General features: G+C 44.9%; 3 protein-coding genes across 5 annotated transcripts; all 3 read right to left on the bottom strand.

Annotated features, from left to right (window-relative positions):
• Positions 1 to 893: 893 nt before the first annotated feature.
• On the bottom strand, positions 894 to 3,333 carry LOC117854508 (uncharacterized). 2 transcript variants are annotated; one of them, XM_034736730.2, is made up of 4 exons: positions 2,758 to 3,333; positions 2,463 to 2,592; positions 2,123 to 2,238; positions 894 to 1,796 (listed from the first exon to the last, which is right to left on the bottom strand). In XM_034736730.2, the coding sequence occupies exons 1-4, from the start codon at positions 2,888 to 2,890 to the stop codon at positions 1,237 to 1,239; spliced, it is 939 nt and encodes a 312-aa protein (XP_034592621.1). In that variant the 5' UTR covers positions 2,891 to 3,333; the 3' UTR covers positions 894 to 1,236. The 2 variants fall into 2 exon arrangements, with proteins under 2 accessions (XP_034592621.1, XP_034592620.1); XM_034736729.2 differs by having other exon boundaries at positions 894 to 1,802; positions 2,758 to 3,332.
• Positions 3,334 to 7,848: 4,515 nt separating this feature from the next.
• LOC117858225 (uncharacterized) lies at positions 7,849 to 11,614 on the bottom strand. Of its 2 annotated transcripts, none has more exons than XM_034741255.2 (3): positions 11,138 to 11,614; positions 10,789 to 11,014; positions 7,849 to 8,476 (listed from the first exon to the last, which is right to left on the bottom strand). In XM_034741255.2, the coding sequence occupies exons 1-3, from the start codon at positions 11,394 to 11,396 to the stop codon at positions 8,470 to 8,472; spliced, it is 492 nt and encodes a 163-aa protein (XP_034597146.1). In that variant the 5' UTR covers positions 11,397 to 11,614; the 3' UTR covers positions 7,849 to 8,469. The 2 variants fall into 2 exon arrangements, with proteins under 2 accessions (XP_034597146.1, XP_034597145.1); XM_034741254.2 differs by having other exon boundaries at positions 7,849 to 8,498; positions 11,138 to 11,611.
• Positions 11,615 to 21,526: 9,912 nt separating this feature from the next.
• On the bottom strand, positions 21,527 to 25,711 carry LOC117859176 (mitochondrial carrier protein CoAc1). The gene is made up of 7 exons (XM_034742378.2): positions 25,304 to 25,711; positions 24,527 to 24,612; positions 24,225 to 24,432; positions 23,390 to 23,519; positions 23,077 to 23,261; positions 22,835 to 22,966; positions 21,527 to 21,963 (listed from the first exon to the last, which is right to left on the bottom strand). The coding sequence occupies exons 1-7, from the start codon at positions 25,469 to 25,471 to the stop codon at positions 21,859 to 21,861; spliced, it is 1,014 nt and encodes a 337-aa protein (XP_034598269.1). The 5' UTR covers positions 25,472 to 25,711; the 3' UTR covers positions 21,527 to 21,858.

The raw sequence follows: 25,711 nt of genomic DNA, 5'->3' as shown, positions 1-25,711 counted from the left end.
CGTGCAGTGTGCGTACCTGATCCGATCCAATCGGCCAAACCCAGTGACAGACACACTCTCCATTTGTGAAGGAAGTGGCAACTTTGTGCTACTGTGTGCAAGGGACATCTCGCGACCGATCGGCACGGCGCTCTCTTAACACGTACTTAGGCTCGTGGCACTGGGCCACCTCTTTCAAAGGCAGACATGCTGTCGACAGTGCAATCCGCGCTGATGAAATTTGCACAGCTGTGGAAGAATCCTGGCTTTTACCTAAAACAAGCGTACTACTTGCTCTCGGCAGTGGAAAAGATGCGCTTGCCCTGCCTCGTATGCCCATTTGATTCATTCAACTTTGGTGAGAAAAGTTGAGATATTTCCTGGCTTTTTGGCAGCAGTCCTGTGTGCGGAATAAGGGGTTAGAGAAAACCCATCAAACTTGATCAAACTTGATGTTTACGTTGAGCCATTTTTTTATATTTTTTTCAATGTTGCAACCATAGATTTTCGATGTTGGAGCTGTTTTGTTTTAATGTTGCAACTGATTGTCTAATTATTAGTGGGTATTTATTATGGTGTTGCTGTAGCCTTTAGATTTAAAATGTATGATGATGCATATGTCCAATGGGAGTTGCTCTGCCGGACGTCCGGACGCTAGTAAGAGGGTGAATCTAAACACCCATAAGGATAAATCCCCATCTCAGACCATTATAAAATAAACTAACAACATATGGGTGCACCATGTGCACGTGTACCTACTAGGTCAGGTGCAATTTTGATCTGGCCTTCACTAGGTCAGTAATTAAGCAAAGACTTGTGGAACATTCTTCCAAGGATGTTCAGAGTTCAGCGGAAATTAAAGTATATTGAAAAAAGAGGTGCATGGTGTCAATCACTCAATCATCATAGGCATATGCGAGAGTAAAAGAGAGGTACAATTTCATGAATAAGAATCTCAGCTCATGTTCAGTAACATGTACACACACTACATATAGCTGTAAATAAAGAAGTTTCAGAGTAGTTCCTCCTTGGCACATGACTGACGCCCACTTATATCTACTTACCATCCCTACACATTATATATGTAAACATATATATTTACAAGTAACTTATGTGATCACTGGTTTTGCTACCCTGAGAAGCTTAACAGTATAATTATTTTATAAATTATGTAGTATATCTCTGATGCTGCCGCGTGCTTGATCAATCCATGCATCTATCGAAGCAATAAACGCTAAGAATCTAATTAAGATGCATTCAAGGGATCCAGCAATGAGCCTGCATGCCGGTGTTCGCCGAGAAGCTGTCGACGGACGAGGCGCTGACCGCCGACGTCGACGACGACCCCAGGATGGCTTCCATAAAGTCCATCACGGGGCCCATGGCCGGATCGGCCGCGAGCGTTCCCGTGCCGCCCTTCGGTTCAAGGAACACCGGGAGGCTCCGGACGGCGGCGGCGGCGCCCTCTTGCTGAGCCAGGAGATCAGCTGGCTTGCACTGGTTCGCCGCGACGCCGGCGACGCCGCTCTCCGGCGGCGGGAACGCGTCGGCGGCGCGGCAAAGCTTGATGAACTCCCCGTCGACGGCGTACTCGTGGAGGCCGTCCCCACCGCCGTGGACGCCGTTGTTGCCGGGGAGGAAGAGCGGCTGGGAGACAAAGTCGGCCCACGCCGCGGCGGGGTTGTGCAGCATGGGAGGAGGAGACTGCGCGCTCACCGTGGCTGCTTGGGCCGATGCATTGTCCGCCCCGCTTAGCGGTGCGCATCCGGCGACCGCGATGCCCTGTCCTGCTCCATCCAGAATGTTGTAGTACAGGTCTGCAGCTAGCATTTGCAGCAGAAACCGCGAGTTAAAAGTTGTGCTCCGCCACATGCATGATTGGTGTCAGTCTATGTTTCTTCAGAAAAAAAAATCGGGGTCAGTCTGTCCAGACTAACTTGTTCTATCCAAAGAGGAAACAGTTTTTCTTGGATCGGAAAAGAGGAATCGATTGAGGCCAAAGAATTTCACACCACACATAAAAGCAAAGGGAGGATAGGTGCGTGGGAGGAGCTATAAAATGTACTAAGCTCTTATGAACGAACAACTGTAAAATGTAATTGGACGAACGCAGGATTTTACCTGTCGAGGGTAGGGATGTTACCTGGGTGAAGGCTGCCCACAGCCTGGGAGATGAGCTTCTTCTTGATGGTGGAGTTCCAGAAGTTCTTCACCTCGTTGTCCGTTCGACCAGGCAGGTGCTTGGCGATCTGGGCCCACCTGCAGTGCAGTAAAGCCAAAGCGGCACACATTTAGCTATCTCCATCTTGCCATTCGCGTCGCTTTCCTTGTCCAAAGCAAGTTAATGTGATTGTGCATTACTCGTATATAGGCGGTTGCATGCACAGATAAGCTACTATCATGTAGGAAAAAGTTGCAGGGTCACATGAATGTATGCCTAGTTGATTTGCGTGGCTGGCCGGCGGCGAGGCCAATGATCTTACCTGTTGCCAAGAACCCTGTGGAGGTCGACGATGAGGGCCTCCTCCTGCTGCGAGAAGCTCCCCCTCTTGAGGTCCGGCCTCAGGTAGTTGATCCACCTCAGCCTGCAGCTCTTGCCGCACCGCTGCAGCCCTGCATGCATCCAACCACGCACCCGAATGAAGAAGTGAAGCACGCACACTGAGGAGAGTGAACACTGAACCGAAAATTTTCTTCCTTTGCTAGATATGCTGAAATGTGTGTCTGCATCTGGGCGGTGTCAGCGGTCAGACTACAGACACGGCGCACTGCACATACCTGCTTGTCTCGGGACCGAGCTCCAGCAGCCATGGCCGTGAGTGGTGATGTACTTGACGAGCTTCTCGTCTTCCTCCGGCGACCACAGGCCCCTCCGGACCTTCTGCTTGTTGCAGCAGGAGTGGTGCCCCATCTCTCCCTCCGCTCTCTCTCTCTCTCTCCCACTGCACCACCGGCCTGCTGCCCAGCACACAGGGAATGAAATGGAGGGGCCGGAACCAGAACCACTCGAGCTTATAAAGAAGAGGAGAGGAGACTAGGAGAGGAGAGGAGAGGAGAGGAGAGGGCGAGCAGCTAGTACACTGACTGCAGCATGCCAAATGCATCGATGCATCCAAGGGCAGGCAGGGTAAAAGCGTGGGCAGGAAAAGTCGGGCCAAACCTGTGCATGCGGTTGGAGCCCTAGCTAGCGGCTAGGTGGCTAGCTAACCCCTCTAGGCGCGTGAGCAGCCATGTTACGGGCTCTCTCTAGCTTACCCCAAATGTGAGTGGCCGAACCGAGGACTTCATGGCTAAGGGAGAGGGAGGGAGAGAGCTGGACGGGGGCGGAGTCCGGTGGCCGGTGGCCGGGAGGGCACCCCGGTAATCTCGCGCCGCGGCGTTTTATGAGAGAAGACTTGTGGGACGGGGCTCGGCACCGATGCCTGGCTGGTTTTAGGAAACCCCTCTCCTGTGTACTGTGCAGTGGTGTGCGTGATAGGCCGCATCCGATGCCTGTGTGTACTGTGCAGTGTGGCGAGTGTGTACGTGTTTGTTGCTTTGCATGCGTGCGCGAGAGAGATTTCACCGCTTTATCGGCACGGCCATAAGTGCCGGCAGCTAGCTTTCTTCAAACCGGAGAGCTACATGGCAGTGCAGCTACCATCTAGACTAGTATCAATTCGTGGAGCTAATGGCGACCGATGTGCTCTGATCAATCGCGTCTATATTTGGATTCCAGCCCTAAATAGCCCAGATGCTTTTGGCACATTTATTGTTCTTACTTACCGTGCCCTCTGCAGAAAGACAGAACCCCAAGGGCTTTGACTTTCTACGGGCTGGAGTGCTGCACGGGGAGCCCCACCGCAGCCGTTCGATCATGATCTGGATCACCACGATCACATGACTACGTACTAATCTGATTATGTTGTTTTATATTTTACATGTGAAAAAAATCATCGTACGTAAACGACCACCACAGGTTTCTGGTTTGGAATCTTCACTACAGTAGTGCACAGTGCAGTATTTGCCAGAGAGAAAGACAAGAGTGACAAGAACTGCAAAGGTCATGCATATGCACGTACGTGCTGGAGGACCTAATTTAGGTAGCTTCCCTAAAAAGATTGTGTAGCAATTAAGCCGAGTAGGTAGCCTTCCGTGTTTGTCTCTGCGACCCTATGTTCAACAAAGCTTCCTGGAATACTAAGCATGCATGCATATACAAAAGCTACAATATATACATATATGAAAGATGAAAGATGAGAATTCTGTGAATTGAATGGGTTCATCTTGATGACGCCATGTTTGCAGCCAGTTCTTGGTTCATCATTTGCGTCTTCCCTGCATTGTTTCGTTCCAAAAATATGCATCTCACATCCGAAAAGAAAAGTCAAAAAAATCAGTGAGGATGCAAGAGCATACTACTAGCTTTATATAGCAGTGCCGTGTGTGCGTGTGACGTACGCAATCGAGTAAAAAGAGAGAGTCGTAAATCGCCAGAGAGCTAAAAACATGCACAGATCTGGGGACACACTTCATCCTGTCGATCTGGCATACACCCACTGTCGACATGCCATCGTAATTGACTCGATCCGGACCCAAGATGAGACCAGCATCCGTTGGCCAAGCCGAGGAGGAGCGACTCGATCGGAGCTAGAGAAGGCGGCATGCATGGGCCATGCAGGGAGATATGTCTAGGAAACACGACAACACGTCGTAGCAGCTGCATCCGCCGTACGTGCACCCGCGCGATCACGGCCTCCCCCCTCCCCGCGCCGATCTCCCCCCGAGCGAAGCGTGCACCACACGTCCGAGTCCGATCCCATACGGGTATCTCATACTCTCATGTGCACGTCCCTCGCGTGCGATCAATGCGCCGGGCCCCGCGCGACATGTCATGGCAAGTACACGTCCCACTGCCCCCTCCTACCCGCCCGCGATCGAGAACGAAAAAGGGTACACAATCCTGTGTACCCCCGCGTACGTACACGTCCCTGCAGCCCGTACATGTGCATGTCGACATGCCGTCTTTTATAAAAGAAAAATATGTAGGATCGGGGACTAGGAGGAGTATATGTATGTGCAAATGAACAAAAACAAAACGAAATAGGCGTACTGTAGCCAGGAGAAACAGAAACCTGTACAGGCACTTTTCACGGAGCTGTGTGCGTAGTTGCATTTGGGTGCCACATGCACCGGCGATTATTCACGAGTTGGCGAGGGATTTTCTTCATGTACGTACGCTGAATATAAGCTGTGGTCACGCAGCCAGCTCCGGCACCCCTCATCATGCGTTTGCATCGTCTCTACTTGGTGCTCTGCCTCCTCTGCTTTCTCCCCGCGCGCGTATCCGTGGCGTACGAAAGGGCAAAGACGAGGCCGATGTGATCCCCCAACCGCCGTGCCCATCGATTGTTTCAAGGGCAAGCCTCCTCCTCCTTACAACTTTACCCGTGTATGTACATGCATGTACACTAGCTCTCTGCCGACCTCTCTGCCCCAATGCGAGTAGGTACAGAGCTGCTTATTTGGTGGTTAATTAATTAGTCTCTCTGATAGTATGTTTTTGTGACTTGCGATGGAAGCAAAAAAGGAGAGGGGATAAGCTAAGTGTACGTGCGAGATCGACATGAAGGATGGCACGAGCCACGTAGGAGTCTAGCTAGCAGCTAGGCTATGCATATCCGGTACGTACTCATGGTGCTCCTCCATGGAGTGACAAGCGTCCAGGCCTCCGAAACGGCAGTACGTAGAAACCGCTCAACCTAGGGGCCGGAGCTCTCGCTGCACTTGCAAGCCAAGCTACGTACGGGAGTGAATGCTGATAGCTACTATATACGCCCAAGACATTTAAAACAAATGTACATTGTATGCAAAGGCGGCACACGCGCGCTGATCGAGCGACCACCCCAGCTGTTCGTTATGGCTCGAGAGCTCGCACCTTTCCATTGGCCTTTTTATTTTTGTGCGTGTGCGTGTCAGCGTGTGTGTGCACTGTGCAGTGAACTAACACAAGAGCATGTGTACAAACTTCTTGTGTGTGATTCACTCCACCTCGAGCTCCAGAGCACCTATCCGTGCGTGTGCCGTGCAGTTGGCGAGCTGACCAGGAGAGAGTTGTTCAGTATGCTAGGACTCAACTACTACTACACCCATGCGAGGTCCAAGGCGAGAAGGATAGGAGTCAGACGTGAGTGGAGTTGATACAGAAAGATCGCTGCAGCATACATGATTTTCGGTTCCGGCTATGGCTAGCCTTCGCGGCAACTTTGCCAACGAATTTGCAAAAGGGCATATATGTTGACCACGGATGCAGCGGGCTGGGGTGATCCCGTACCGGCCCCATCCAAACGAAACGACCAAACCATCATGCAATGTAACCTGCAGCCTGCAGGCATGTCTCTCCCCTGTGCCGTCGCTTCGCTTCAGACTTGAGAGCTTCCATCCAAAATCCACACGTACGTACGGTGTTGAGCGCGGCTTTAACTCGACGATTCGGAGTCTCGTCGTGTCAGCCTGCAGGGACGACGACGTGCCCGGCGACCTACCTTGCCTCTACACTACATGATCTGATAGCTGAATGATCCTGCTGGTCTGGAGATCACACGCTCGTAGACGTGCGTGCGGGTGCTATCGAGTTGTCTAATCCGCCGATAACAGAACTCCGATCGTGCGAACTTCACCGGCCGCGCAGCCGGAGGGTGAAGCGCCGGCCGGCCAGAAGGAACCCGATCGAGCGCGGACGATCGAGTCGCTTTCCGCGAAGTTTTCCCGATCGGTTGACCATCCGAGAGCGAGCGTCACGGACAGCCGATCCGGTCCCCCGCGCCCGCGTGCGTCGCTTTTGAGGGGCCGAGGATCGCCGCTGCCGTTAGCCGGCTACCCGACGCCGGGAACAGGACAAGCCGAATCCCCGTCGTCGATACCGCCGCTCGCGTCGCGTCCCACGCGCGCGGCTGGCCACCCATCGAACGAAATGGCACACAGCAGACACAGTGTGCCTAATAATAACGGGGATCGGCCAATGGCATGGCCAGCACAGCCGCCTGTACTTTTCACTGGGGTTGCACTACCGTACGCCCGTCCGATAACTGCCCAGCCTGTTTCACTGGTGTTATTTTTCTGGACGGACCAACAACGGAGGCGGCCGATTCGTGTGGGAGTGGGTGGTATGTTTTTTCTAATATTTCTGTACTGCCAGACAATATTCATTATTCGCTTCTATTTTGAGAAGGACAACTGCATGACCATTCTAGAGCTCGCTTTTGAGCAAATAGTCCTATGGGTATGATATGGTTAGTTTTGCTCGACTGCTTGTGATGATTAGAAAATGTTGAGTTTACTTATGTTAATTGGGATGTAGTTTGCCGACTATATGGTGTACTGGCCTACTGGGTTGAGCCAAGAGTGACTTGGTACCATGGATAAATTAGAAATGTGGATTAGTCACTTTATTCCCTGGGACACAAGTTATCAAGAAGACTGACTTCAGATGACTTCTATTTGTAAACTCAAAATTCAAGGGACTTAATTTTTCCCTTTTGCATTTTGGAATTGGAAAACCGTATAAATTGTATGATGTTTTGGATATGATGCCAACATAATTTGTACTGATGTTTGGAGTAACAGATGATTGGCTCGACTAAATAATTGATAATGCTTGCTTCATTATTGAAGGTTTATACTGCCAAGTGTTGATCAATGACACAATCACATAGCCTGGTTAATTGGCAGTTTCCTGATTAATCAAGCTGTTCCCATCCATTCATTAAATGGATTATTATGTTCACTAGTTAATAATTTTAGCTAATTCATGTTTGTGTTTCAAATTGTGGTTGTTTGTCGTGATAGCAAACCGTGAGAAATATCACTGAGTCATTGTAAGAATTTTATATGAAAAAAGTTAACTATATTTGTTTTAGATCAAAACAGTTAGCTACATTTATTAACATTCTAGCAAAGCACTGACCAATAAACAGAAACTGCCATCTTACAAAACCCAACATCAAACCTCTCGTCACTTTTACTGTGGAATTTAGCAGGGAAATCGGCATGGTGCACAACAGCATCCTGGCCATTTTTGCCTTGCCAAGCCTTCACACCCAGTGTCAGCTTTGTGTGGTCTTCAACAAGAACAACACATCTTGAAAGTGGAATGCTGCCATCAGACCCAACAGTTACATTACGATCAGTAGAATTGAGTAATACTATTTTTTCTTCACCCATATATTCCGCACGGGCAAAAAATAGACCATGAAAATCACGTGATCCTTCTGAGTGATGTATTTCAACGGTTGCTTCCAGTGGCAGTTTCAAATGTGAATATTTTAGCTCTATTGTGCTCCTCTTAGTTGGCTGTCTGCGAGTCCGGACCAGGCCAGCCAGACTTTCACCGTAGGTATTATTGTTGTATGTAAAGACTGTAGCACTTAAAATCTTTTCCTCTGATGGGCTGCTGCCAATGACACGGAGTTCGACCTCAAACTCTGGAGGATCAATCAATGCAATTGCGCTCTAGGACCTGTAAGCACCAAATAGGGATCCTGAAAGGTATAACAAGATAAAATGGTACAGATGTGGTAGAGAGGTGCGTTGGGACAAAAAAAAACAAGTAAAGCTGTAACAAACTAATCACATTACTAATAATTTGTTAAAAACAAACATCAGGCAACAAATGTTAAAACAATGAATGTCATATAATCAAATAGAAATGCACTGAGAAAATCGATGACTGAATGGTCTTTGCATAGTGTTTTAAACACCTCACATTAGTCCATGCAAAGAAAATGGTGTAGAAGTCAGTAAGATCCTTATATCCAAGACAGTACGTGTTTAAGAACACTTTTGTCCTAACAAAAAGACAAGTTTTACTGCAGTTTGTTTTGTGAATATTAACTCAATCCAACTCACTTAAGATCAAATCAACTAATTGAAACAATGGAGTCCCACTATCTTGGAAATTACAGGAAGCTGAATTGCTGTCGGCTACTGAAACTTAAGACACAAGACACAAGCAATGATATTACGCCTATGGCTGTTTACACTTTATACAATTGGAAATATAGGCTCTACCATGAAAATGACTGCTCTCTCTATCCAAAATATAAACACTTATAGGTCTGTCCTAAGTCAAATCTTTTTAACTTTTGACCAATAATATCTATAAAAATAACGAGCAAAGCCTGTAACACTTGTTCAAACAAATACTGAGGCAGAAACTGTTAAATCAATGAGTGGTATATAACTAAATAGAAATACACTGAGAAAACAGATCACTGAATAATCTTTGAGTAATGTTTTAAACACCTCATATTGGTCCATGAAAAGAAAACAGTTCAGAACTCAGTAATATCCTTATATCCAAGACGTTTAAAAACTTTTTTGTCCTGATGAAAGATAAGTGTTAATGCAGTTTGTTTTCAGGAAATTAAACGAACTCAACTATAACTTAAAAAAAATCAACTTATTAGATCAATGGAGTCCCTCTATCTAGGAAATTACAGAAAGGTAGCTGCCGAAACTTTAAGACATGTGATCAAGCAACAGTATTATACATGTGGCTGTTTACACTTTAGAGAATTGGAAATATAAGTCCTAACTTGAAAATGACTTAACAGACGGCGTTAGGTTGTTGCTATTATAAAACGAAACTATCACCTAACAACTAAACACATAAAATTTTTATCATTTTCTAATTTCTAGAGAACGAAAATCAATTGACACTGGATGCACGAGTAGACTATAGTAGTGTGATCTTTACCAATAAATTACACAGTTTGCTATCTGAATTAATTCAGTTGGTTGATAACAATCACAGATTGAACACACACATGATGAACAAAATTTCTTGTTTACTGAAGCTTGCTATACTGCTAGAGAACTCGGTATTAGTCCCGGTTGGTAGGGTGCATATCTCCAGAAAAACGATCCGTGATTAATCAGTCGAGATAAAAGTAGGAGGTCTTTTGTCCTGGGTCCCTGAACCGGAATATAAGATCACCAACTGGGATAAAACGGTCACCACGCTAGGGGCTGCCTCTCGCCCCTTTTATCCCGATTGGTAATACCAACCGGGACTAAATGGTTTTGCAAAAAAAATATGCGAAATATAAGTCACAAGTCACGCGAAATATGCGCGTGCGCGGTCCGTGGGATTCGAACCCATGACCTCAAGCCTCGCGCGCAGCTTCCTTGCCATTCCACCTACACACCACATCTGCCTATATAGGGGATGCTCTCCTTTTGTATTAACTTATGGAGGACCCTTTAATCCGGGTTGGTAACACCAACCGGGATTAAAGACCTCATTTAATTCCGGTTGGTAATACCAACCGGGATAAAAAGGTTCGAGGGTTTTATTCTTTTTTCAGCCACCCGTGGGGGACACTTTTATCCCGGTTGGAGTTTCCAACCGGGACTAAATGACTCCCTTTTATCCCGGTTGTTTTAGTCCCGGGTGGTAATACCAACCGGGACTAAATGGTGACTTGATCTTACCAACCGGGACTAAAGAGTCCCCCACGTGTGCCTGAATTTTTCAACCAGGACTAAAGGATCCCTACGGGTGGCTGATTTTTGAACCAGGACTAAAAGGTCCCCTTTAGTCCTGATTGCAAATAACAACCGGGAGTAAATTCTAGCCTACCATGGCGCACCCCTTTTCTCCCGAGCCAAAATTAAACCGGGACTAAAGAGGGAGGATCGAAAGTCAGTTCTCTAGTAGTACCACAGGTTGTTCGACAAATATTCAAATTTGCAGTTGATGGACATAACATGATAAAGTAAGGGAGTGCTAGAGAGCAGACTGGCTAGCGGGCTCTATGCTATACATACCTCTGCGGTGGGATTTGGCAGTTTTCCTTAGACCGTTGGAACAGTATGTTGCGCTTGTAATCCATCGAGTTCCGCACAGCGACCAGGCCAAAGACACGGAGAGGCCACTCCAGACCCTCCTTGATCTCGGTCACCTTGAGCGCGAAGACCTCCAAGGCGTCGTAGTGCATAGCGCGGAAGGGCGGTCCTGACTCCGTGTAGCGCTTAGGTCCAACTTCCGGTCCGGCTGCAATCGAAAGTTCGAAACAACGGCAGCTCGATTAACAAATTCGTCCGATTTCAGTTCGAATCTTGAAGTTTCGATGAAACCAGATCGAGGGGGAAGGGAATCACGAGAGAGTATACGTACTTGTGGCTTCAAACGGGCCGTAGAACTCAGAAAAAGCCTCCATCCAATACTTACGGAACCTTTTCAAAACTATGAGCAGCTCTGCCTCCTCGTCTTCAACGCGTGGCTTCTTCGTCACCGATCCTTCCTCTCCATGCTGCGCCTCCATCTCCTTCCCGGTGCCGTGATCCTCTTCCGACGAGCCAGGATCATCTCCTCCTTTTCCATTTGACGCGGATTCCATAGCCGCCGCCGCCGCCGCCGCCGCGGCGGATTCCATTTGCCGGTCTATGGGTTGTTCCAGTGGCCTTTGTTGGATCGGTTGGTTTGGTCACTCGGGCAATAACTTGGGCTCCATTCGGCCCATCACAAGTCCGTATGTGTAGCTTGTGTCAAAAATTGAAACGTTATTTGACTTACCCAACCCAACGTTAAAATCCTGGCTACGTCTCTGGTTCGTACGTGCAAATTTCAGCTTCATTGTAGTGCTAAAAATGCCGTATTCAAGAACTCGAAAAATGCCTCTCCCCCATTATCAAACACAAAACACGGCATTGTATGAGTGGAAGGACAGCTCAGCTGCAAGCGATGAGAACCCCTATATGCTTAACTCAGTTCCCACTACCGGCAGGCAAACGTTGGCAAGCACGGTCTAGAGAATAGCTAGAAGCAGAAGTCCTTCACGCTTGAAAATGTAACTCATAGCTAAGCTGCAAATACGAAACGAAAATGGAACCCCTTTTCTACAATTACAGTAATCGTTTAATTGCCATTACAGGGGAACACAAGCAGAAGACTACAAGTAACGGTTAAGACTAAGCTTCTGTAATCATGTTCATGTCACCAGTCCCCAGATGTTAACTCAGTAGCTCCACAGAATCGATAAAATATGCACTTGAAATTCAAAAGGTAAATGAATGGGGAAAATTAGAATGAAATAATATGTCAGGTAGCTGTAACGTGACACAATTAGTACTAGGTAACAGAGTTGCGAACGAGGCTGCTTTATTGGGTTGCAGCTTCATACGGCATATTTCCAAGCCTCGGAAGTAGTAGCAGCCAGTGAGGGCAGCACCTACAAAAGGACCCATGTTTAACATCACATAATAACATGACAATCATAGTAACCATCTGAATATAAGTAGCAGCAGTATTTAACAGGTAAAACATTAGCCTTAGCCAAGTGCAGATGGTAAACAGAAAACACCAAGATAAAGCACTGAATGTTCTCTTCAGTAGGGAGAATTCAGCCATTTCAGTTTTAACAAGACGAATTTGCTACATCTAACACAGATATATAAGCAAACTCACAAACTATTAATAAGAACCAAGTCTACTAATAAAAGGTGTTCACACTCCAAATAAGGTCACAGAGGATTCCTGACCATATAGGCATATATGGGTTCTGAAGAGAACATAAAAGCACCAAAACGAAAAGGTACAAACTGATGAGCTTTCCATAGAAATAAGAAGTCGCTAGTCTATTTTTGTTTTCCAATCACAGATCTCAAAAGAAATGTCTTACATATTCAGGCAGACAGTAAAAATATGCAGCAGTACTTCACAATGGAGCAGAAAACAAGTTCTTCTAACCAAGAACGCAAGACTTACAGACACTGTTATAGTGGACGACCCAGTTGCAATAGGTTTTGTTCAGTGTGTTTTGTAACTAAATAGCCTGACAAAAAATGTAATCATGCCACTTGGAAGTGGGGTAACCATGCTAAATCTAATGAGCTGAGCCTAAATGTCAAGGATTATCTTCATAAAAACCTTGATGTAATTGAGGCTCAAGCCAGCAAATAATTGTATCCATCTCTGCGTGCCCGTTGGTATCCCTCTTATCACATGACTACAAATAAGAACAAAACCTAATAACTCTACTTCTTTTTCTTAAGTCAGTTGTTCCTTGGCACACCTTCGCTTCAGCTGTGACATCTTGCACTTGTAAATAGTAGCATCAATATTAAATCATAGCAGCAAAGTTATTGCCCCTGTCAATACACGGTTCCTTATAAGAACTAGCACATGACCGGACACGTCTGCCACGACTTATGGTTCATGGTAGCGAACTTATTAAAAGACTCCTTTCCTTACCTACAAGACGGTAAAAACGTACTAGTGCAAACTAACAATCGATCTGATAACTACTCCCTCCGTCCCAAATTATAATTTGTTTCGATTTTTCTGGATCTATAATTTTTACTATGTATGTAGATATAATATATATATCTAAAAAGTTATGAAAAATATCAAAACGAATTGTAATTTGGAACGGAGGGAGCAAGGAATTAAAAATGGAGTAGCTTGCCGAATTATTTTTGAGTTGTGCGCCCCATTCAGTTAAAAAGAGCTTCCAAGGAAATTGGAAAGAAACTGTTTCAAACAGGTGACGTGCGGGCCACTCGGCCCACAGCCAGCCCGCTACAGAACGGACCGCCAAAAAGGCCCTCAGCGCCGCTTCCCAAAAGTACCCCCTGAAAGCCCCGATCGAACAGCCACACTTCAGTGTTCAGTCAGAGTCGGGCCATACCAACTGGCACGCGCACAAAGTTATTTACCGTGGCACAAGCCGCGATCCCAACACGGCCAGGCCATCCTCGCGGAGTTTCGTGTGTGACTGTCCCGGCGGCGGCGGCAGCGATGCATCGATCACGGGGTGGCAGCGGCGAGGTGATCTTCACAAGGGAAGATCACGGCACCGAGGAGCAAGAGGAAGAGGAGGAGCAGGATGAAGAGGAAAGGTGTCTGGCGAAGAAGTCAGGCTTAAATGGCGACGAGGAGCTTCTCGTTGTTCTGAAGAGATTTCGCAGGAATTGGACGAGGTCCATGTCCCCCTACGTCGGTCCCGTAGATGCAACAACAAGTACGTATGCCCCCATATTGATCTCGTGATCCTATGGATAGAGTTCCATCGAGAAAGCGAGGAATTTTAGTTAGCTGATGACACATTCCCCGTCTTTATTGCAGCCGAGGACTCTGGACCCATGCTCTACACCGATTCCGGTCCACCTCGCATCGGCGGTATCCCCTACGACGCCATGGAGATTTTCTCCCTCAGGTTGACCCAGATCGAGGGAGGTCTTGAGTGGCCTCTCCATGTCTACGGCTTCGTTGCCGTGCGGGACTCGATGGATTACAAGCGTAACATACTGTTCCACCGCTCCAAGAACAATTGTCAGGTCCTTACTGCAGAGGTATGTAAAAGCCTGAGTCATTGGTTTAACTTATGCTAACAGCTGAAATCTTATGTAAACTAATTTGGATTGCAAGTCGACTACTTGAAGTACTATATAGTTCTGCCATGTATCCGCAACAGTGAATCAAATTTATTTTTGCCCCTAGATTACATTCATTTTCTTATTCAATTTGATGTCAGGAAATAGTTTCATCTGGAGTACTATAATAACATTCATTAATTAAGTCTTTTATATCAAAGATTTTATATTTTCAACGGTCTTAACTGGGATTGGCTGAATCAACTTTCAAAGAGTTCAAATTTCTTTATCTGGCAGCAATTCACTAACCTGGAATTGCCCAGATAGTTTCAAACTTTCAATGTCATTCACAGAATTTATGTTTGGGAAAACTGTCTAGCCAACGATACCCAGATTTGAATCCTTAGCAAACAGGGCACTGCAGATTTCTGTACTAGATTTTATTTCATCATATATGCATCTTAAATTACAATTTATTCAGTCAGTTGGACTTATCTGAATTATTCTTGATCACAAATTAAATGCTTTGTTAATAATGCACCACAATATCATATAGTTCGTCCATGAATCCAAACAACAAATGGAATTTATTCTTTATCTAGGTTATATTCATTTTTTTTTTTGCATTTCTGTGTCATGAAATAGTTTTATGGAGATAGGAAGTTAACATTATTCATTCATTTAGTCATTTGCACGAAGGAGCTCATATTTTCATTGGTGTAAACTGCTATTTACTGAATCAAGTTTGTTGCTTGATCATATGTCTGAAAAATTTCTGTATTTGACAGAATTTACTTGCCTGAAATCTCCTAGATAGTTTTTATACATGAACTGGTTGTGGAACTTTACAAATTGAAGTTGATTGTATTTCTTCTGCCCCGGTGGACTAGTCAGATCGATAAAACAAACTGCAGTAGTTGGTGGGCCATAACTGGTGATTGTTCAATATTTTCATTCATTTGAGAAACAGTAGCGAACGACACAAGAAGTTTGTGCTCTCTGTACATCATGTATGCTAACCATGCTGTCTTGCTCTTTGAAGGATCCCTTTTTGGTCCTTACAGGCCCCAGTCGTGCTATAGCATTGATAGATCCTCCAGAATTTGAGGTTGAACTTTATGTTATTGGTAGAATGCTGCCAGAAGAGAAGGTTTTAAGTGCTCAATATTTTCAATACAACAATATTTGCAATGAAAGGTTTGCTGGGTAGGTTCGGACCCTTAGACGCACAACTAAGCGGCGTAGCACAATAGAGCTAAAATTTGCACACATGTGCATACCATTGGAGGCAACTATTGAAATATATCATTCTGGAGGAAGAAGCAATTTTCATGGACGTTTTTTTTTGCTCAGATGGACTATATGGATAAGGACGAGATAGTGCTTCTTGATTCTCAGGAGAGCAAAGTAACTATTTTACCCGATGGTCGCATTCTGCTTTCACGTCGTGTTGTTCCTGATGAAGAGGGTGATGAGCTCAGGCTTGGTGCGAGGGCTTCGCAAAGCAGAGTTGGCCGAAATAGTGTTGAAGACGTTGCCAAGTGTCATGCTAAAATACTTGGCAAAAGTGATGGAGAATTCAATGTTGGGTTTCTGTCAGATGTCCGTTTCAGTCGCTTGGTCAGTGCTCGTGTAGATGATTGCATTATGCATAGGTCTAGTACGAAGACTCCCTCCGTTCTTAAATTATAGGTCATTTTAAATTTCTTGGAGAGTCAAACATTTTATGTTTTACCAAAATTATAGAGAGGAATACAGAGATTTATGGCACCGGATAGATATACTATGAAAATATATTTAATGAAGAATCTAATAGTACTTATTTGATATAATAAGTGTTAGTACTTTATTGTATAAATTTGGTCAAACTTGAGATACTTTGACTTTCCAAGAAAATTGGAATTACTTTCAATTTGGAATGGAGGGAGTATCCTCTTTATCGTGCCCATGTATTAAATTATAACAATCTGTGTTAACATAGCTCGTTTATAAGGTGAGATATCTACTTGTTTCATTTTCAGTTTGCTGTGCTATCACGTAACTACTGCTGAAATGAAGCAACAAGCTCTGGCGGTTGTTTAAGTGAAAGTTTACATCTTGGTACTTCTGCTTAGACGTATCTATCTTCGGTTTTCTTTTTCTATGTTGAATTTCTCGCGTATAACTGTGTAAATGAACAGCTACATTAAATTCAGAGAAGTGGCCAGGACCCGGTCGAGCGTGCTTCCACGCCCGTTTTTGAGCCGAACTTGAGTACCTGGCAGTTACAGGAACTTAAGTGACAGGGCGTAGATGTTTAAGCAAAGGTTCCCGCGTTGGCTGCTTCCTGTTGTAAAGAATGATGCGGACTTTGCTTGTAGGTTATTTCAGTATGGATAGTGTATACTGTGAGATACTGCAATCGATGAGCTTTGCGAAAGTGCGATAAAATACAGGAATGCCATACAGTTATTTTATAAATATATATATAAGCAACTAAAGTACTTCATGGCTAGCACAGAAAAGCTTGGCAACTAGATTACTTTATGATAGCTCAAAAGATACTTGTTTCTTGATGTCAAATTGTAAATTGTGTAATTTATAACATACACATATGCACCTCAAGAGACTAGGCCAGGACACAGTATAAACTACATGCAGCTCCAACTCCTATGCTCAAGAGCAAATGGTCTTCATTGAGCTGCAACAAACCATCTGAAAATGAATGGTGGTACGTCTATGATTATTTTTAGGCATGCAGTGACGCCCTAACCTGAAAGCCTACGTGGCTATACTCTTATCTTAACAACAGGAAAGTGGTGTGATAAAAATACCTGCTGCTCCCCATGCAAGTCCTCTGCTATATGCCGAACAGCTTGCAGATTGGAAAATAGAGGAAAGCATGTCGAGCAGATGGCCGACCAGAATCCCTGATCAGAAGAAAGCAGGGCATGAAGGCCTGAAGCATTCGTGCCTTTCAATGGTCTGCTCATCTTCAGAACCAGTGATAAAACTGTAGCAACAAATCTGTTTAGTTATCTTATTTGCTTCATACCTGATATGGGCACCGACCTGCATGCCTGATCAGTGATGGATGATGAAGGCATACTGCACCCTGTTGATTCGCCCAACATAGACATGATGGAAGCAGGCTGTTGAGATACCATTAGATTCAAATTCAGTGAAACACTGAGGTTTTGGAGCCATGAAATACTGAGGATTTTGTTTTGAGCGATGAAATACTGACCGAGACTGTTCAAAATTTCAGTGTGCTGAATGCACCAAAGCATTTTCCCCTCACACACAATCACTAGTCACGATTTTGTAAAGGGAATCTGTCGGCCTGGCACATATAACGTGCCGGCTTTCTTTTCTTTCCGTGGGGCCATTTTGGCCCATGAAGCTCAAGAGGCAATTGCGGGCTATTGGCCCAAATAGCTCCAGTCTGTTCGGCTTTGGAGAGGTGCGAGGAGAAAGAGGGCTTCGCAGCACAGATCACAAGATTCAGGTCGGTGCTTCATCCTCTTCGTCGCTCTATTTTGGCGGGTGATTCGTTCCACGGAATTAGGGTTTGGAGTCTGACGATCGCGCGATCGGAACTCATGGCGGACGACGACTGCGACGGCCTTCCAATGTACGTCGAGGAGGACGAGGAGGAGGCGGCGGCGGAGAAGGAGAAGCGTCGGCGTCAGAGCCGGAAGCCGCCGCGGATGAGCGTTACTCCGGAGGAATTGGCGAGGATTGAGTTCAATCAGGCTGTGGCCCGTAAGCTTTACGAGTACGACCCCAAGTTGGGAACCAGCTGCTACACCCGAGCTTGGTTCACCAAGGTCCACATCGACGAAGAGAGTATAACCCTTAACTCCCGATTAAATTCATGCATATGTGGATCCAATCGCGTATTAGCTGTATCTGGTGTAATTTCGTGGTAAACTGGACAGTCCGAGGTTATAGCCACCGACTTGATGGGGTGATGATTCTTTTTGCAAGGTGCTGCTATACCCAGCAGGTTTGGCACACTGTCAGTTCATTCCTAAGCATTCAGAACGCTGCACCGGCGCAGGACGTCTCTCTGATGGACTGGTGGTTACAAAAGAGAGAAGGACTCAATGCTGTCATAAGAAAAGGTCTTGATTCCACCTTCATGCTGATTTCGTGGCGAATTTGGAAAGAACGCAACGACCGAGTTTTCAATAGATCAACAGAGAAGAATCCTACAGAGCTAGCTCGAGCCATTTCAGAGGTAGCCAATCTCTGGTGCGCGGCCGGTGCCAAGTTCCTCGCCACTTTCAGTTGGCCGGCGTCAGCAAGTTTCATATGAAACTGCTCCCTCCTGTTGGTAGAGTAGTTTACGGTTGTACTGTGCTTTCATGTAGCTATCTTTGATGTTTTTTCTGTGTGCGTGCGCCCGGTAGGCCCGCGATGTAACAAAACGTTATTCCTCTTCTTAATAATACATAGCTCTCCTGCTTATTCTAGAAAAAAATTTTTGGGTGGGATCTGGTGGTGGTAGCCTGGTAGGTCCTGTTTGATGATTATCCCAGCAACGTGCTGAACCCAACACCAGTAGGATTGATAATTTTACACATGCCTGTTGTAACCCAGGAAGATGGAACCCATAGCACTGGTGACTGCATTCATTGAAAAAGAATTTCAACTTCATTTGTTACTTATCTGCATTGGGAGAAATTCTCCTGCAGTAGCTGCTCTACTGTGTTTGTATATGTTGTTATCAACAAAAGTATTAACTGCTAAAAGGAAGCCTTGTCAGTGTTCAGGTTTGTTGCTTCTTGCCCATTTGAGCCATTTTAAATGCTGCTGACATGCGCGTCAATTGAATTCCATCGCGCCCCCCCCCCCCCCCCCCCCCCCCCCACCCACCCACACAACCACACGCGCGCACGCAAGAAAATCCTTTTAATCTCCGAAGCAAACATGTCGTCCCTTCTATCTTTTGTCGATATACTTGCCTCTGCTACCATATTGTTATTTCCTAGGAACGAACTGATGCCATTTTGCTTTTTCCAGCGCAATATGGTCCGATGCGTTTTGCTGATTCAGTTATCAGAGAGGACCATGAGTTGACTGAATCATTAAACATGCTCTGTGTGAAGATATTGTCCTCAGATGTTGGCTACCCAATCAGTGTGTATGGGACTGTGATAATCAAAGACAGTCTGGATCTGAAACGTAACTACATCTTCCGCCGCGACAGAGACAATTGCCAACACATAACTTCTCCGGTATGTGGAAGAGTAAATGGCTTCTAATGTCACATTTTCCCTCGTTTTCGCATTGAAATCATCGGTCCTACCTATTGGAATCATGTTTCCCTTGAGGTTTAGCAAGTCAATCTGCTTCATTCCCTCTTTTCTGTAATCCTACATGTTATTTCCGACGTACTAGACTTATCTTTTTCCAGCGAAGTCATGGTTTGCCAGTAGGACTTAGGAATATTCTTCCCCGCAAAAAAAATGCTGATATTCCCTGTTAAATTGTAGGGTGATCTCTGGTTCTTAATGGCCCGAGTAGAATTGTTTTTCTGTGATGCTATGTTTTATTTCCGACACGTGAGACCTATGCTCTTCCAGCAAAGTAATCATTTGTCGTGATCTGCCGTCCCGTCGTAAGTAGGAATATGTTGCTGAAATTCTCTGTAAACTTGTAGGGTGAATCTCTGATTCAGAGTTTCAGACTGGCCCAAATAGAGTTATTTTTCTATGATGTCACATGTTATTTCCGACACATGAGACTTAGGTTCTCCTAGCAAAGTTGTCATCTGTCGTGACTTGCTGTAGTACTAAGGAATATATTGCTGACATTTTCTGTGTACGTGCAGGGTGAATCGCTAATTCTGACTGGCCCAAGTAGAGAGGTTGTTTTGTTGGCAATGCCTTTTTCGAGATAGATCTGAAGATCAGGGAAGACGGAGAGTGTGACGACAGGCAGTTCAACAAAGCATGGATTGATGTGGTTCAAAGCAGAACTAAATCTCTGGTTCAAAGGAAAACTGTTGATAGCTGGCTTAGCGAGGTGGAGCTGGTATTTGCTTACGTTGAGAAAGCATTGGAGGGCACTATTAAGATAAAGATTTTGTCAGGGCCTGGATCTTTTCATGGAAAAATAACTGCTTGCACAACAGATGTTTCGAGCCATATGCTTTTGTATGACAGTGATGTTCACGGCGCTATTACTGTAAGTGATGGCAGGGTTCTCCGACTATTGTGCTGTGTGGTTTCAGTCCCACTGGATAAGATGTTGGAGTTCAATATCTGGGCTAGTAGCAGTCAGAATGCCACCACCTCCCATCGCCAGCTTACCTTCACTCCATTTATGAAAGGTGCAGAGACGGATGAGATTACCTGTGGTCTTTACAATCTGCAAGTCAAAGTCGTCTGGTCGACAATGATTAAATGATGTTCCAGTTCACGTTTCAAGCACCTGTTATGTAGGTTAACTTGGGATGTGACTGTGTTTATGCATGTACCTAGTATGTTTATGCTGAAGTTATATTGTTATTACACTGCTCGTTTCCTTCGGTTCCTTGCTACATATACTGACACCGTGACACCCTTTGATCGAATTACCAAACGAATGAAACTTAAGAAAACCCTCATGAGGAGTTGTTTCTCTTGGCTTCGCTATCGCCAACATACTAGGCCATACCGTCCTCCTGCACGAAGCACGACGCGATCCTGCAGCATCAGAGATTCAGAGACTACTCCAGCATCCACAAACGCTCAACTTTGCATAGGGATGGTGCCATTGTTTGTTGGATTAGCTGGTTGATTGATAATGCGGCTCAGTCGCGCGGCGGGGGCGTTCAAGTCAGAAAGTTGGGCACGAATCGGCCCAAGCCCAAACGTTATTTGACTTTATTTTTATTTTAATTCTGAAATTCGTATTTTAATATTCTGTGTATGTAACATATTTGAACCATTTCAATTGTAATTTTGGTACAATTTGTTTCAATTGTAGTTTTGGCAAATTTTATGAACCTCTCCCCCTGAAACACAAAACACGGCAACGTGTTAGTGGTAGGATAGGTTAGCTGTAACCTGTAAGCAATAAGATGCCCTATACGCTTAACTCTCAGTTCCACTACCGGCAGGCAAAAGTTGGCAAGCATGCACGGTCTAGAGTAGATACAAGCACAAGTCCTTCACGCTCGAAAATGCAACTCAAATAGCTAAGGTGCACATACGAAAGAACGTTTATGCAAACCAAAATGGAACCCCTCTTCTGCAATCATAGTAATTGTTTGCCATTACAGGGGAACTCAAGCAGAAGACTACAAGTAATGGTTAAGACTAAGCTTCTGTAATCATGTCACCAGATGTTAACTCAGTAGCTCCACGTGGTTGATAAAATATACACTAGAAATTCAAAACGTAAATGAATGGGGAAAATTAGAATGAAAGAATGTCAGGTAGCTGTTACGTGACACAATTAGTACTAGGTAACAGAGTTGCGGATGAAGCTGCTTCATTGGGTTGCAGCTTCATACGGCATTTCCAAGCCTAGGAGAAGAGATCAACCAAAACTTCAAGCAGGGCCATCAACAGACCTGACCTTCTCTCTCGGAGGTATCTTCAGCAAATGCTTCATGGTGTCATATGCGGTGAAACCAATAGCCACTGAGGGCACCACCTATAAAATGACCCATGTTTTTAACATTATTACACATAATAACATGACAATTATAGTAACCATCTGAATATAAGTAGCAGCAGTATCAAAACAGTTAGGGTGTGTTTGGTTGCTTGTATCATCTAGTTCATGTCTGGAATAGTTCAAAATAATAATGATCCTTTTGTTTGGTTGGGATGAAGCCATCCCACTTAATACATTATTCTACTAATATGAGTGAACCATATGGTACAAGCAAATTGGTTGAACCCCACCATCCAGGATCATCCATGCATGCATCATGTGGTGCATGTAACCAAACACACTCTTAGTCTTAGCCAGGTGCAGGTAGTAAACAGAAAACACCAAGATAAAGCACTCAATATTCTCTTTAGTAGGGAGAATCCAGTAATTTCAGTTTTAACAAGATGAATTTGCTACATACAACACAGATATATAAGCAAACTCACAAACTACTAATAAGAACCAGGTCTACTACTAATAAAAGGTGTTCACACTCCAAATAAGGTCATAGAGGATTTCTGACCAAGGGTTGTGAGGAGAACATAAAGCACCAAAGGTACAGACTGATGAGCTAGTCTATTTTTATTTTCCAATCACATATCTCAACAGAAATGTCTTACATATTCAGGCAGACAGGAAAAATATGCAGCAGTACTTCAAGATGGAACAGAACACAAGTTCTTCTAACCAAGAATGCAAGACTTTCAGGCACTGTTACAGTGTACCCAGTTGCAATAGGTTTTGTTCAGTGTGTTTTTTCACTAAATATCCTGACAAAAAAAAATGTAATCATGCCACCTGGGAATGGGGTAAGCATGCTAAGTCTAATGAGCTGAACCTAAATGTCAAGGATTATCTTCATAAATACCTTGATGTAATTGAGGCTCAAGCCAGCAAATAATTGTCTCCATCCCTGTGTTTGTTTAATGGCTATAAGACCCTGGAATGTGCCTGTTATTCGTGGGCAACCAAATAGTCCATTTTGTTGCTGATTTTGAACCTACAAAAAGGGAGGCAAATACAAACACTCAAAATGCTAAAAATGACTAAAAAGAAAACAGTATCTTCTTACAGTGATAATCATAAACAGAGACTGTTCACATACTATACCTGCATCTGTCTCCTGACAACGTCTAACGGATAGGTCAGAGTCTGTCCAAATAAACCAGCAGCAGCACCGCATGACAGCTTCAATGTTACTGAATTTTTGTAATCTTCTGGTACGCGTGTCTTCAGTCCTTCATATATGTAGAATTTAAGACCAGCGTAAGGAAGTATTCCCATGAGCGTTGGACCTGATGGAGAATATTTCAGATGAGCCCCAACACTAAACAAAATCCAGACCTGGTTAAAATATGGCTGTGCCCAAATCTACACTGCTTGAATTGGCATTATTGATAATATGGCTTGAAGGGAACCATACCTACACCTCGATAAAGAGCTCGCACTCCACCTTCTGAGTAAACACCTCTAAAGACATCCATTATTCCTCCATATGTTGGATGAGGACTTGCCCTTTTGATAGCACTGCTGAGTTGGTCCGAACTATTGACCTGTGACCAAAGATAAACATCCATTACTCAGCCCTGAAAGCTGCTTCTGTTTGGTTTGTGAATTTCCAAATATAATTGTTGAAAACTTGGTGTTTGGAATAGATACCATAGGGGATTCTAAAAATTTTGATGTAGAAGCTAATCTAATAGGACGGTGGGTACCAGAGAGAAAGTTTCAGCTACCCACCAGTTTAGCCAAAAGAACCACAGTTAACTCCAGTTACATTACATGAACCTGATATGGTCCTAACGAGGTGCTCGGGCGCAGTTCAGAGTTCAGCTAGAATTTACATGTGGTACGGGTGTAAATACTACTACCTCATTTGGCAAATAAGTGTTACTATGGTCTATGGAAATTGACATGATCTTTGACAGAAAAAATTGAGCAGCAATGTGTCTTAGAAAAAGAGAAAAATGTATGAAGGCACATATCACAAATAAGCTAACAGTGTCATTTTTATTTAACCAACTCAGACGCTCACATAAAAATTAGTCATTATGAAATGTGATTGCCAGAGATCAAAACTTTGTTGATTGAGCAATTTATCTATCACTGTTATATGTAGCAACTTATCTTCACACTAAATCCTTGCTCCAAAACAAAGTATAGATGTTGTAAAGACTTAGAAAGTAATCCAGAATGACAAAAGCATGGTAATAAAGGAGTTGCCATGAAGAAGACATAATAACTGGTGAAGTAAAAACCTGGAAAGCAAGCTTAGTCCGGGCCAAATCCAAGGGATAAGTACACAACACAGCAGTTCCTCCTGACGCTGAGCCAGCTAAAAGATCTACTAAAGGCCCTGTCCCCACTGAAGGACAGTTATTCAAGATCCAACACCGGTACCGCTCATATGCCATGAAATGCAGTGCAGCATAAGGAACAATTCTCAGCACACTGGCACCATTTCCCCTGAAGGCAGTATCAATACAAGGTTAGCACACAATATTATATCATACCTCAATGATTCAACCCAAGTACTGTATTGGATCGAATTGCTACGTACTTGTAAAATCCCTTGACTCCATCATGTTGCCTCAGTTTCTTCAATGATTTGAGAACTCCAAGAGATCCAAACTCATTTGTTCTAGTCTACAAAAGCAGAATAAATATGAATCAGAAATAACATGCACTAATCTCAAAATAACATACAGCGTAGAATGGATGTGCAAAACTAATCAGGCAATTGGATAGCTTGTAGCATCTACATGCCAAGACAAGAAGAATTTTCACCTAACACCATCAATATCAGGGCATGTCTGCATCCAAGAAAATGGAAGCCATCTAGCACAAATCTAATCTTCTATAGGATCTTAATTATCTCCTGGTGGCACCAATTTCATTGATACAGAAGACATGTTTATGCTCCGGCATCCTAAAACTATCAGCACTGAGTGCTTACTGCTTACACAGCAAAATCAATCTAACTTTTCACAAAGGGAGTTGTGATTGTTGCTCTCAACTTCAAAGACTGAGATGTGACAGGATTCGAAATATCTTTTGAATAGGAATCTTGAAACCAAGTCCTGTTTAAAGCCGCTCACATTCAGCGACTAAATCGACAAACTAGTTTTAATTGCGCATACAAACAATTTTTGGCCCGGGCAAATACGGGGAGAGAGGATCCCTAGTTCCCTACATCACGCGGAAATAAAAAATTCAAATCCCAGGAAATTCCATTTATCTACTAGCCGATGCGCTCACGCAACGAGATAACAACCCAACGCACTAGTAACACGCGGGTTTACCTATCCACGGCACGAGCAGAGAGGACCGCACGAACCTGCAGCAATATCTTGACCCGCTCGAGCGGCGCGATGGCGGTCTTGGAGAAGGCCCCGGCGACGCCGCCGGCGATCATCTCCTTGGCGAAGACGGGCATGAGGTCGAGCGCGCAGAGGTCGACCCGGGCCGCCGCCACGGCCGCCGAGCCCTGCGAGGAGGAGCCCATCCCGCCGCCGGGCTCCTCTCATCCAAATCAAAACACACCCCCCGCGCGGGAATCTGCGGAAGCCTGAAGGGATCCCACCAGACCGGGCGCGCCCCCGCGGCCCGGCCAACCCCTCCGGCCTGCGCCGCCGCAACCGCCGACGAATTTGACAGCGGCGACGACCTGCGCCTGCGCGGGGGCGGGGCGGCTTGCGGGTTTCTCTTTTCTTGCTGCGTGGTTTCCTCCCGAGGGCAGGGCGCG

This window comes from Setaria viridis, chromosome 5, assembly GCF_005286985.2.
Source record: "Setaria viridis chromosome 5, Setaria_viridis_v4.0, whole genome shotgun sequence".
NCBI classification, from domain to species: Eukaryota; Viridiplantae; Streptophyta; class Magnoliopsida; order Poales; family Poaceae; genus Setaria; species Setaria viridis.
Note: the sequence above shows the minus strand (reverse complement) of the source record. Positions and strands in the feature narration are given on the sequence as shown.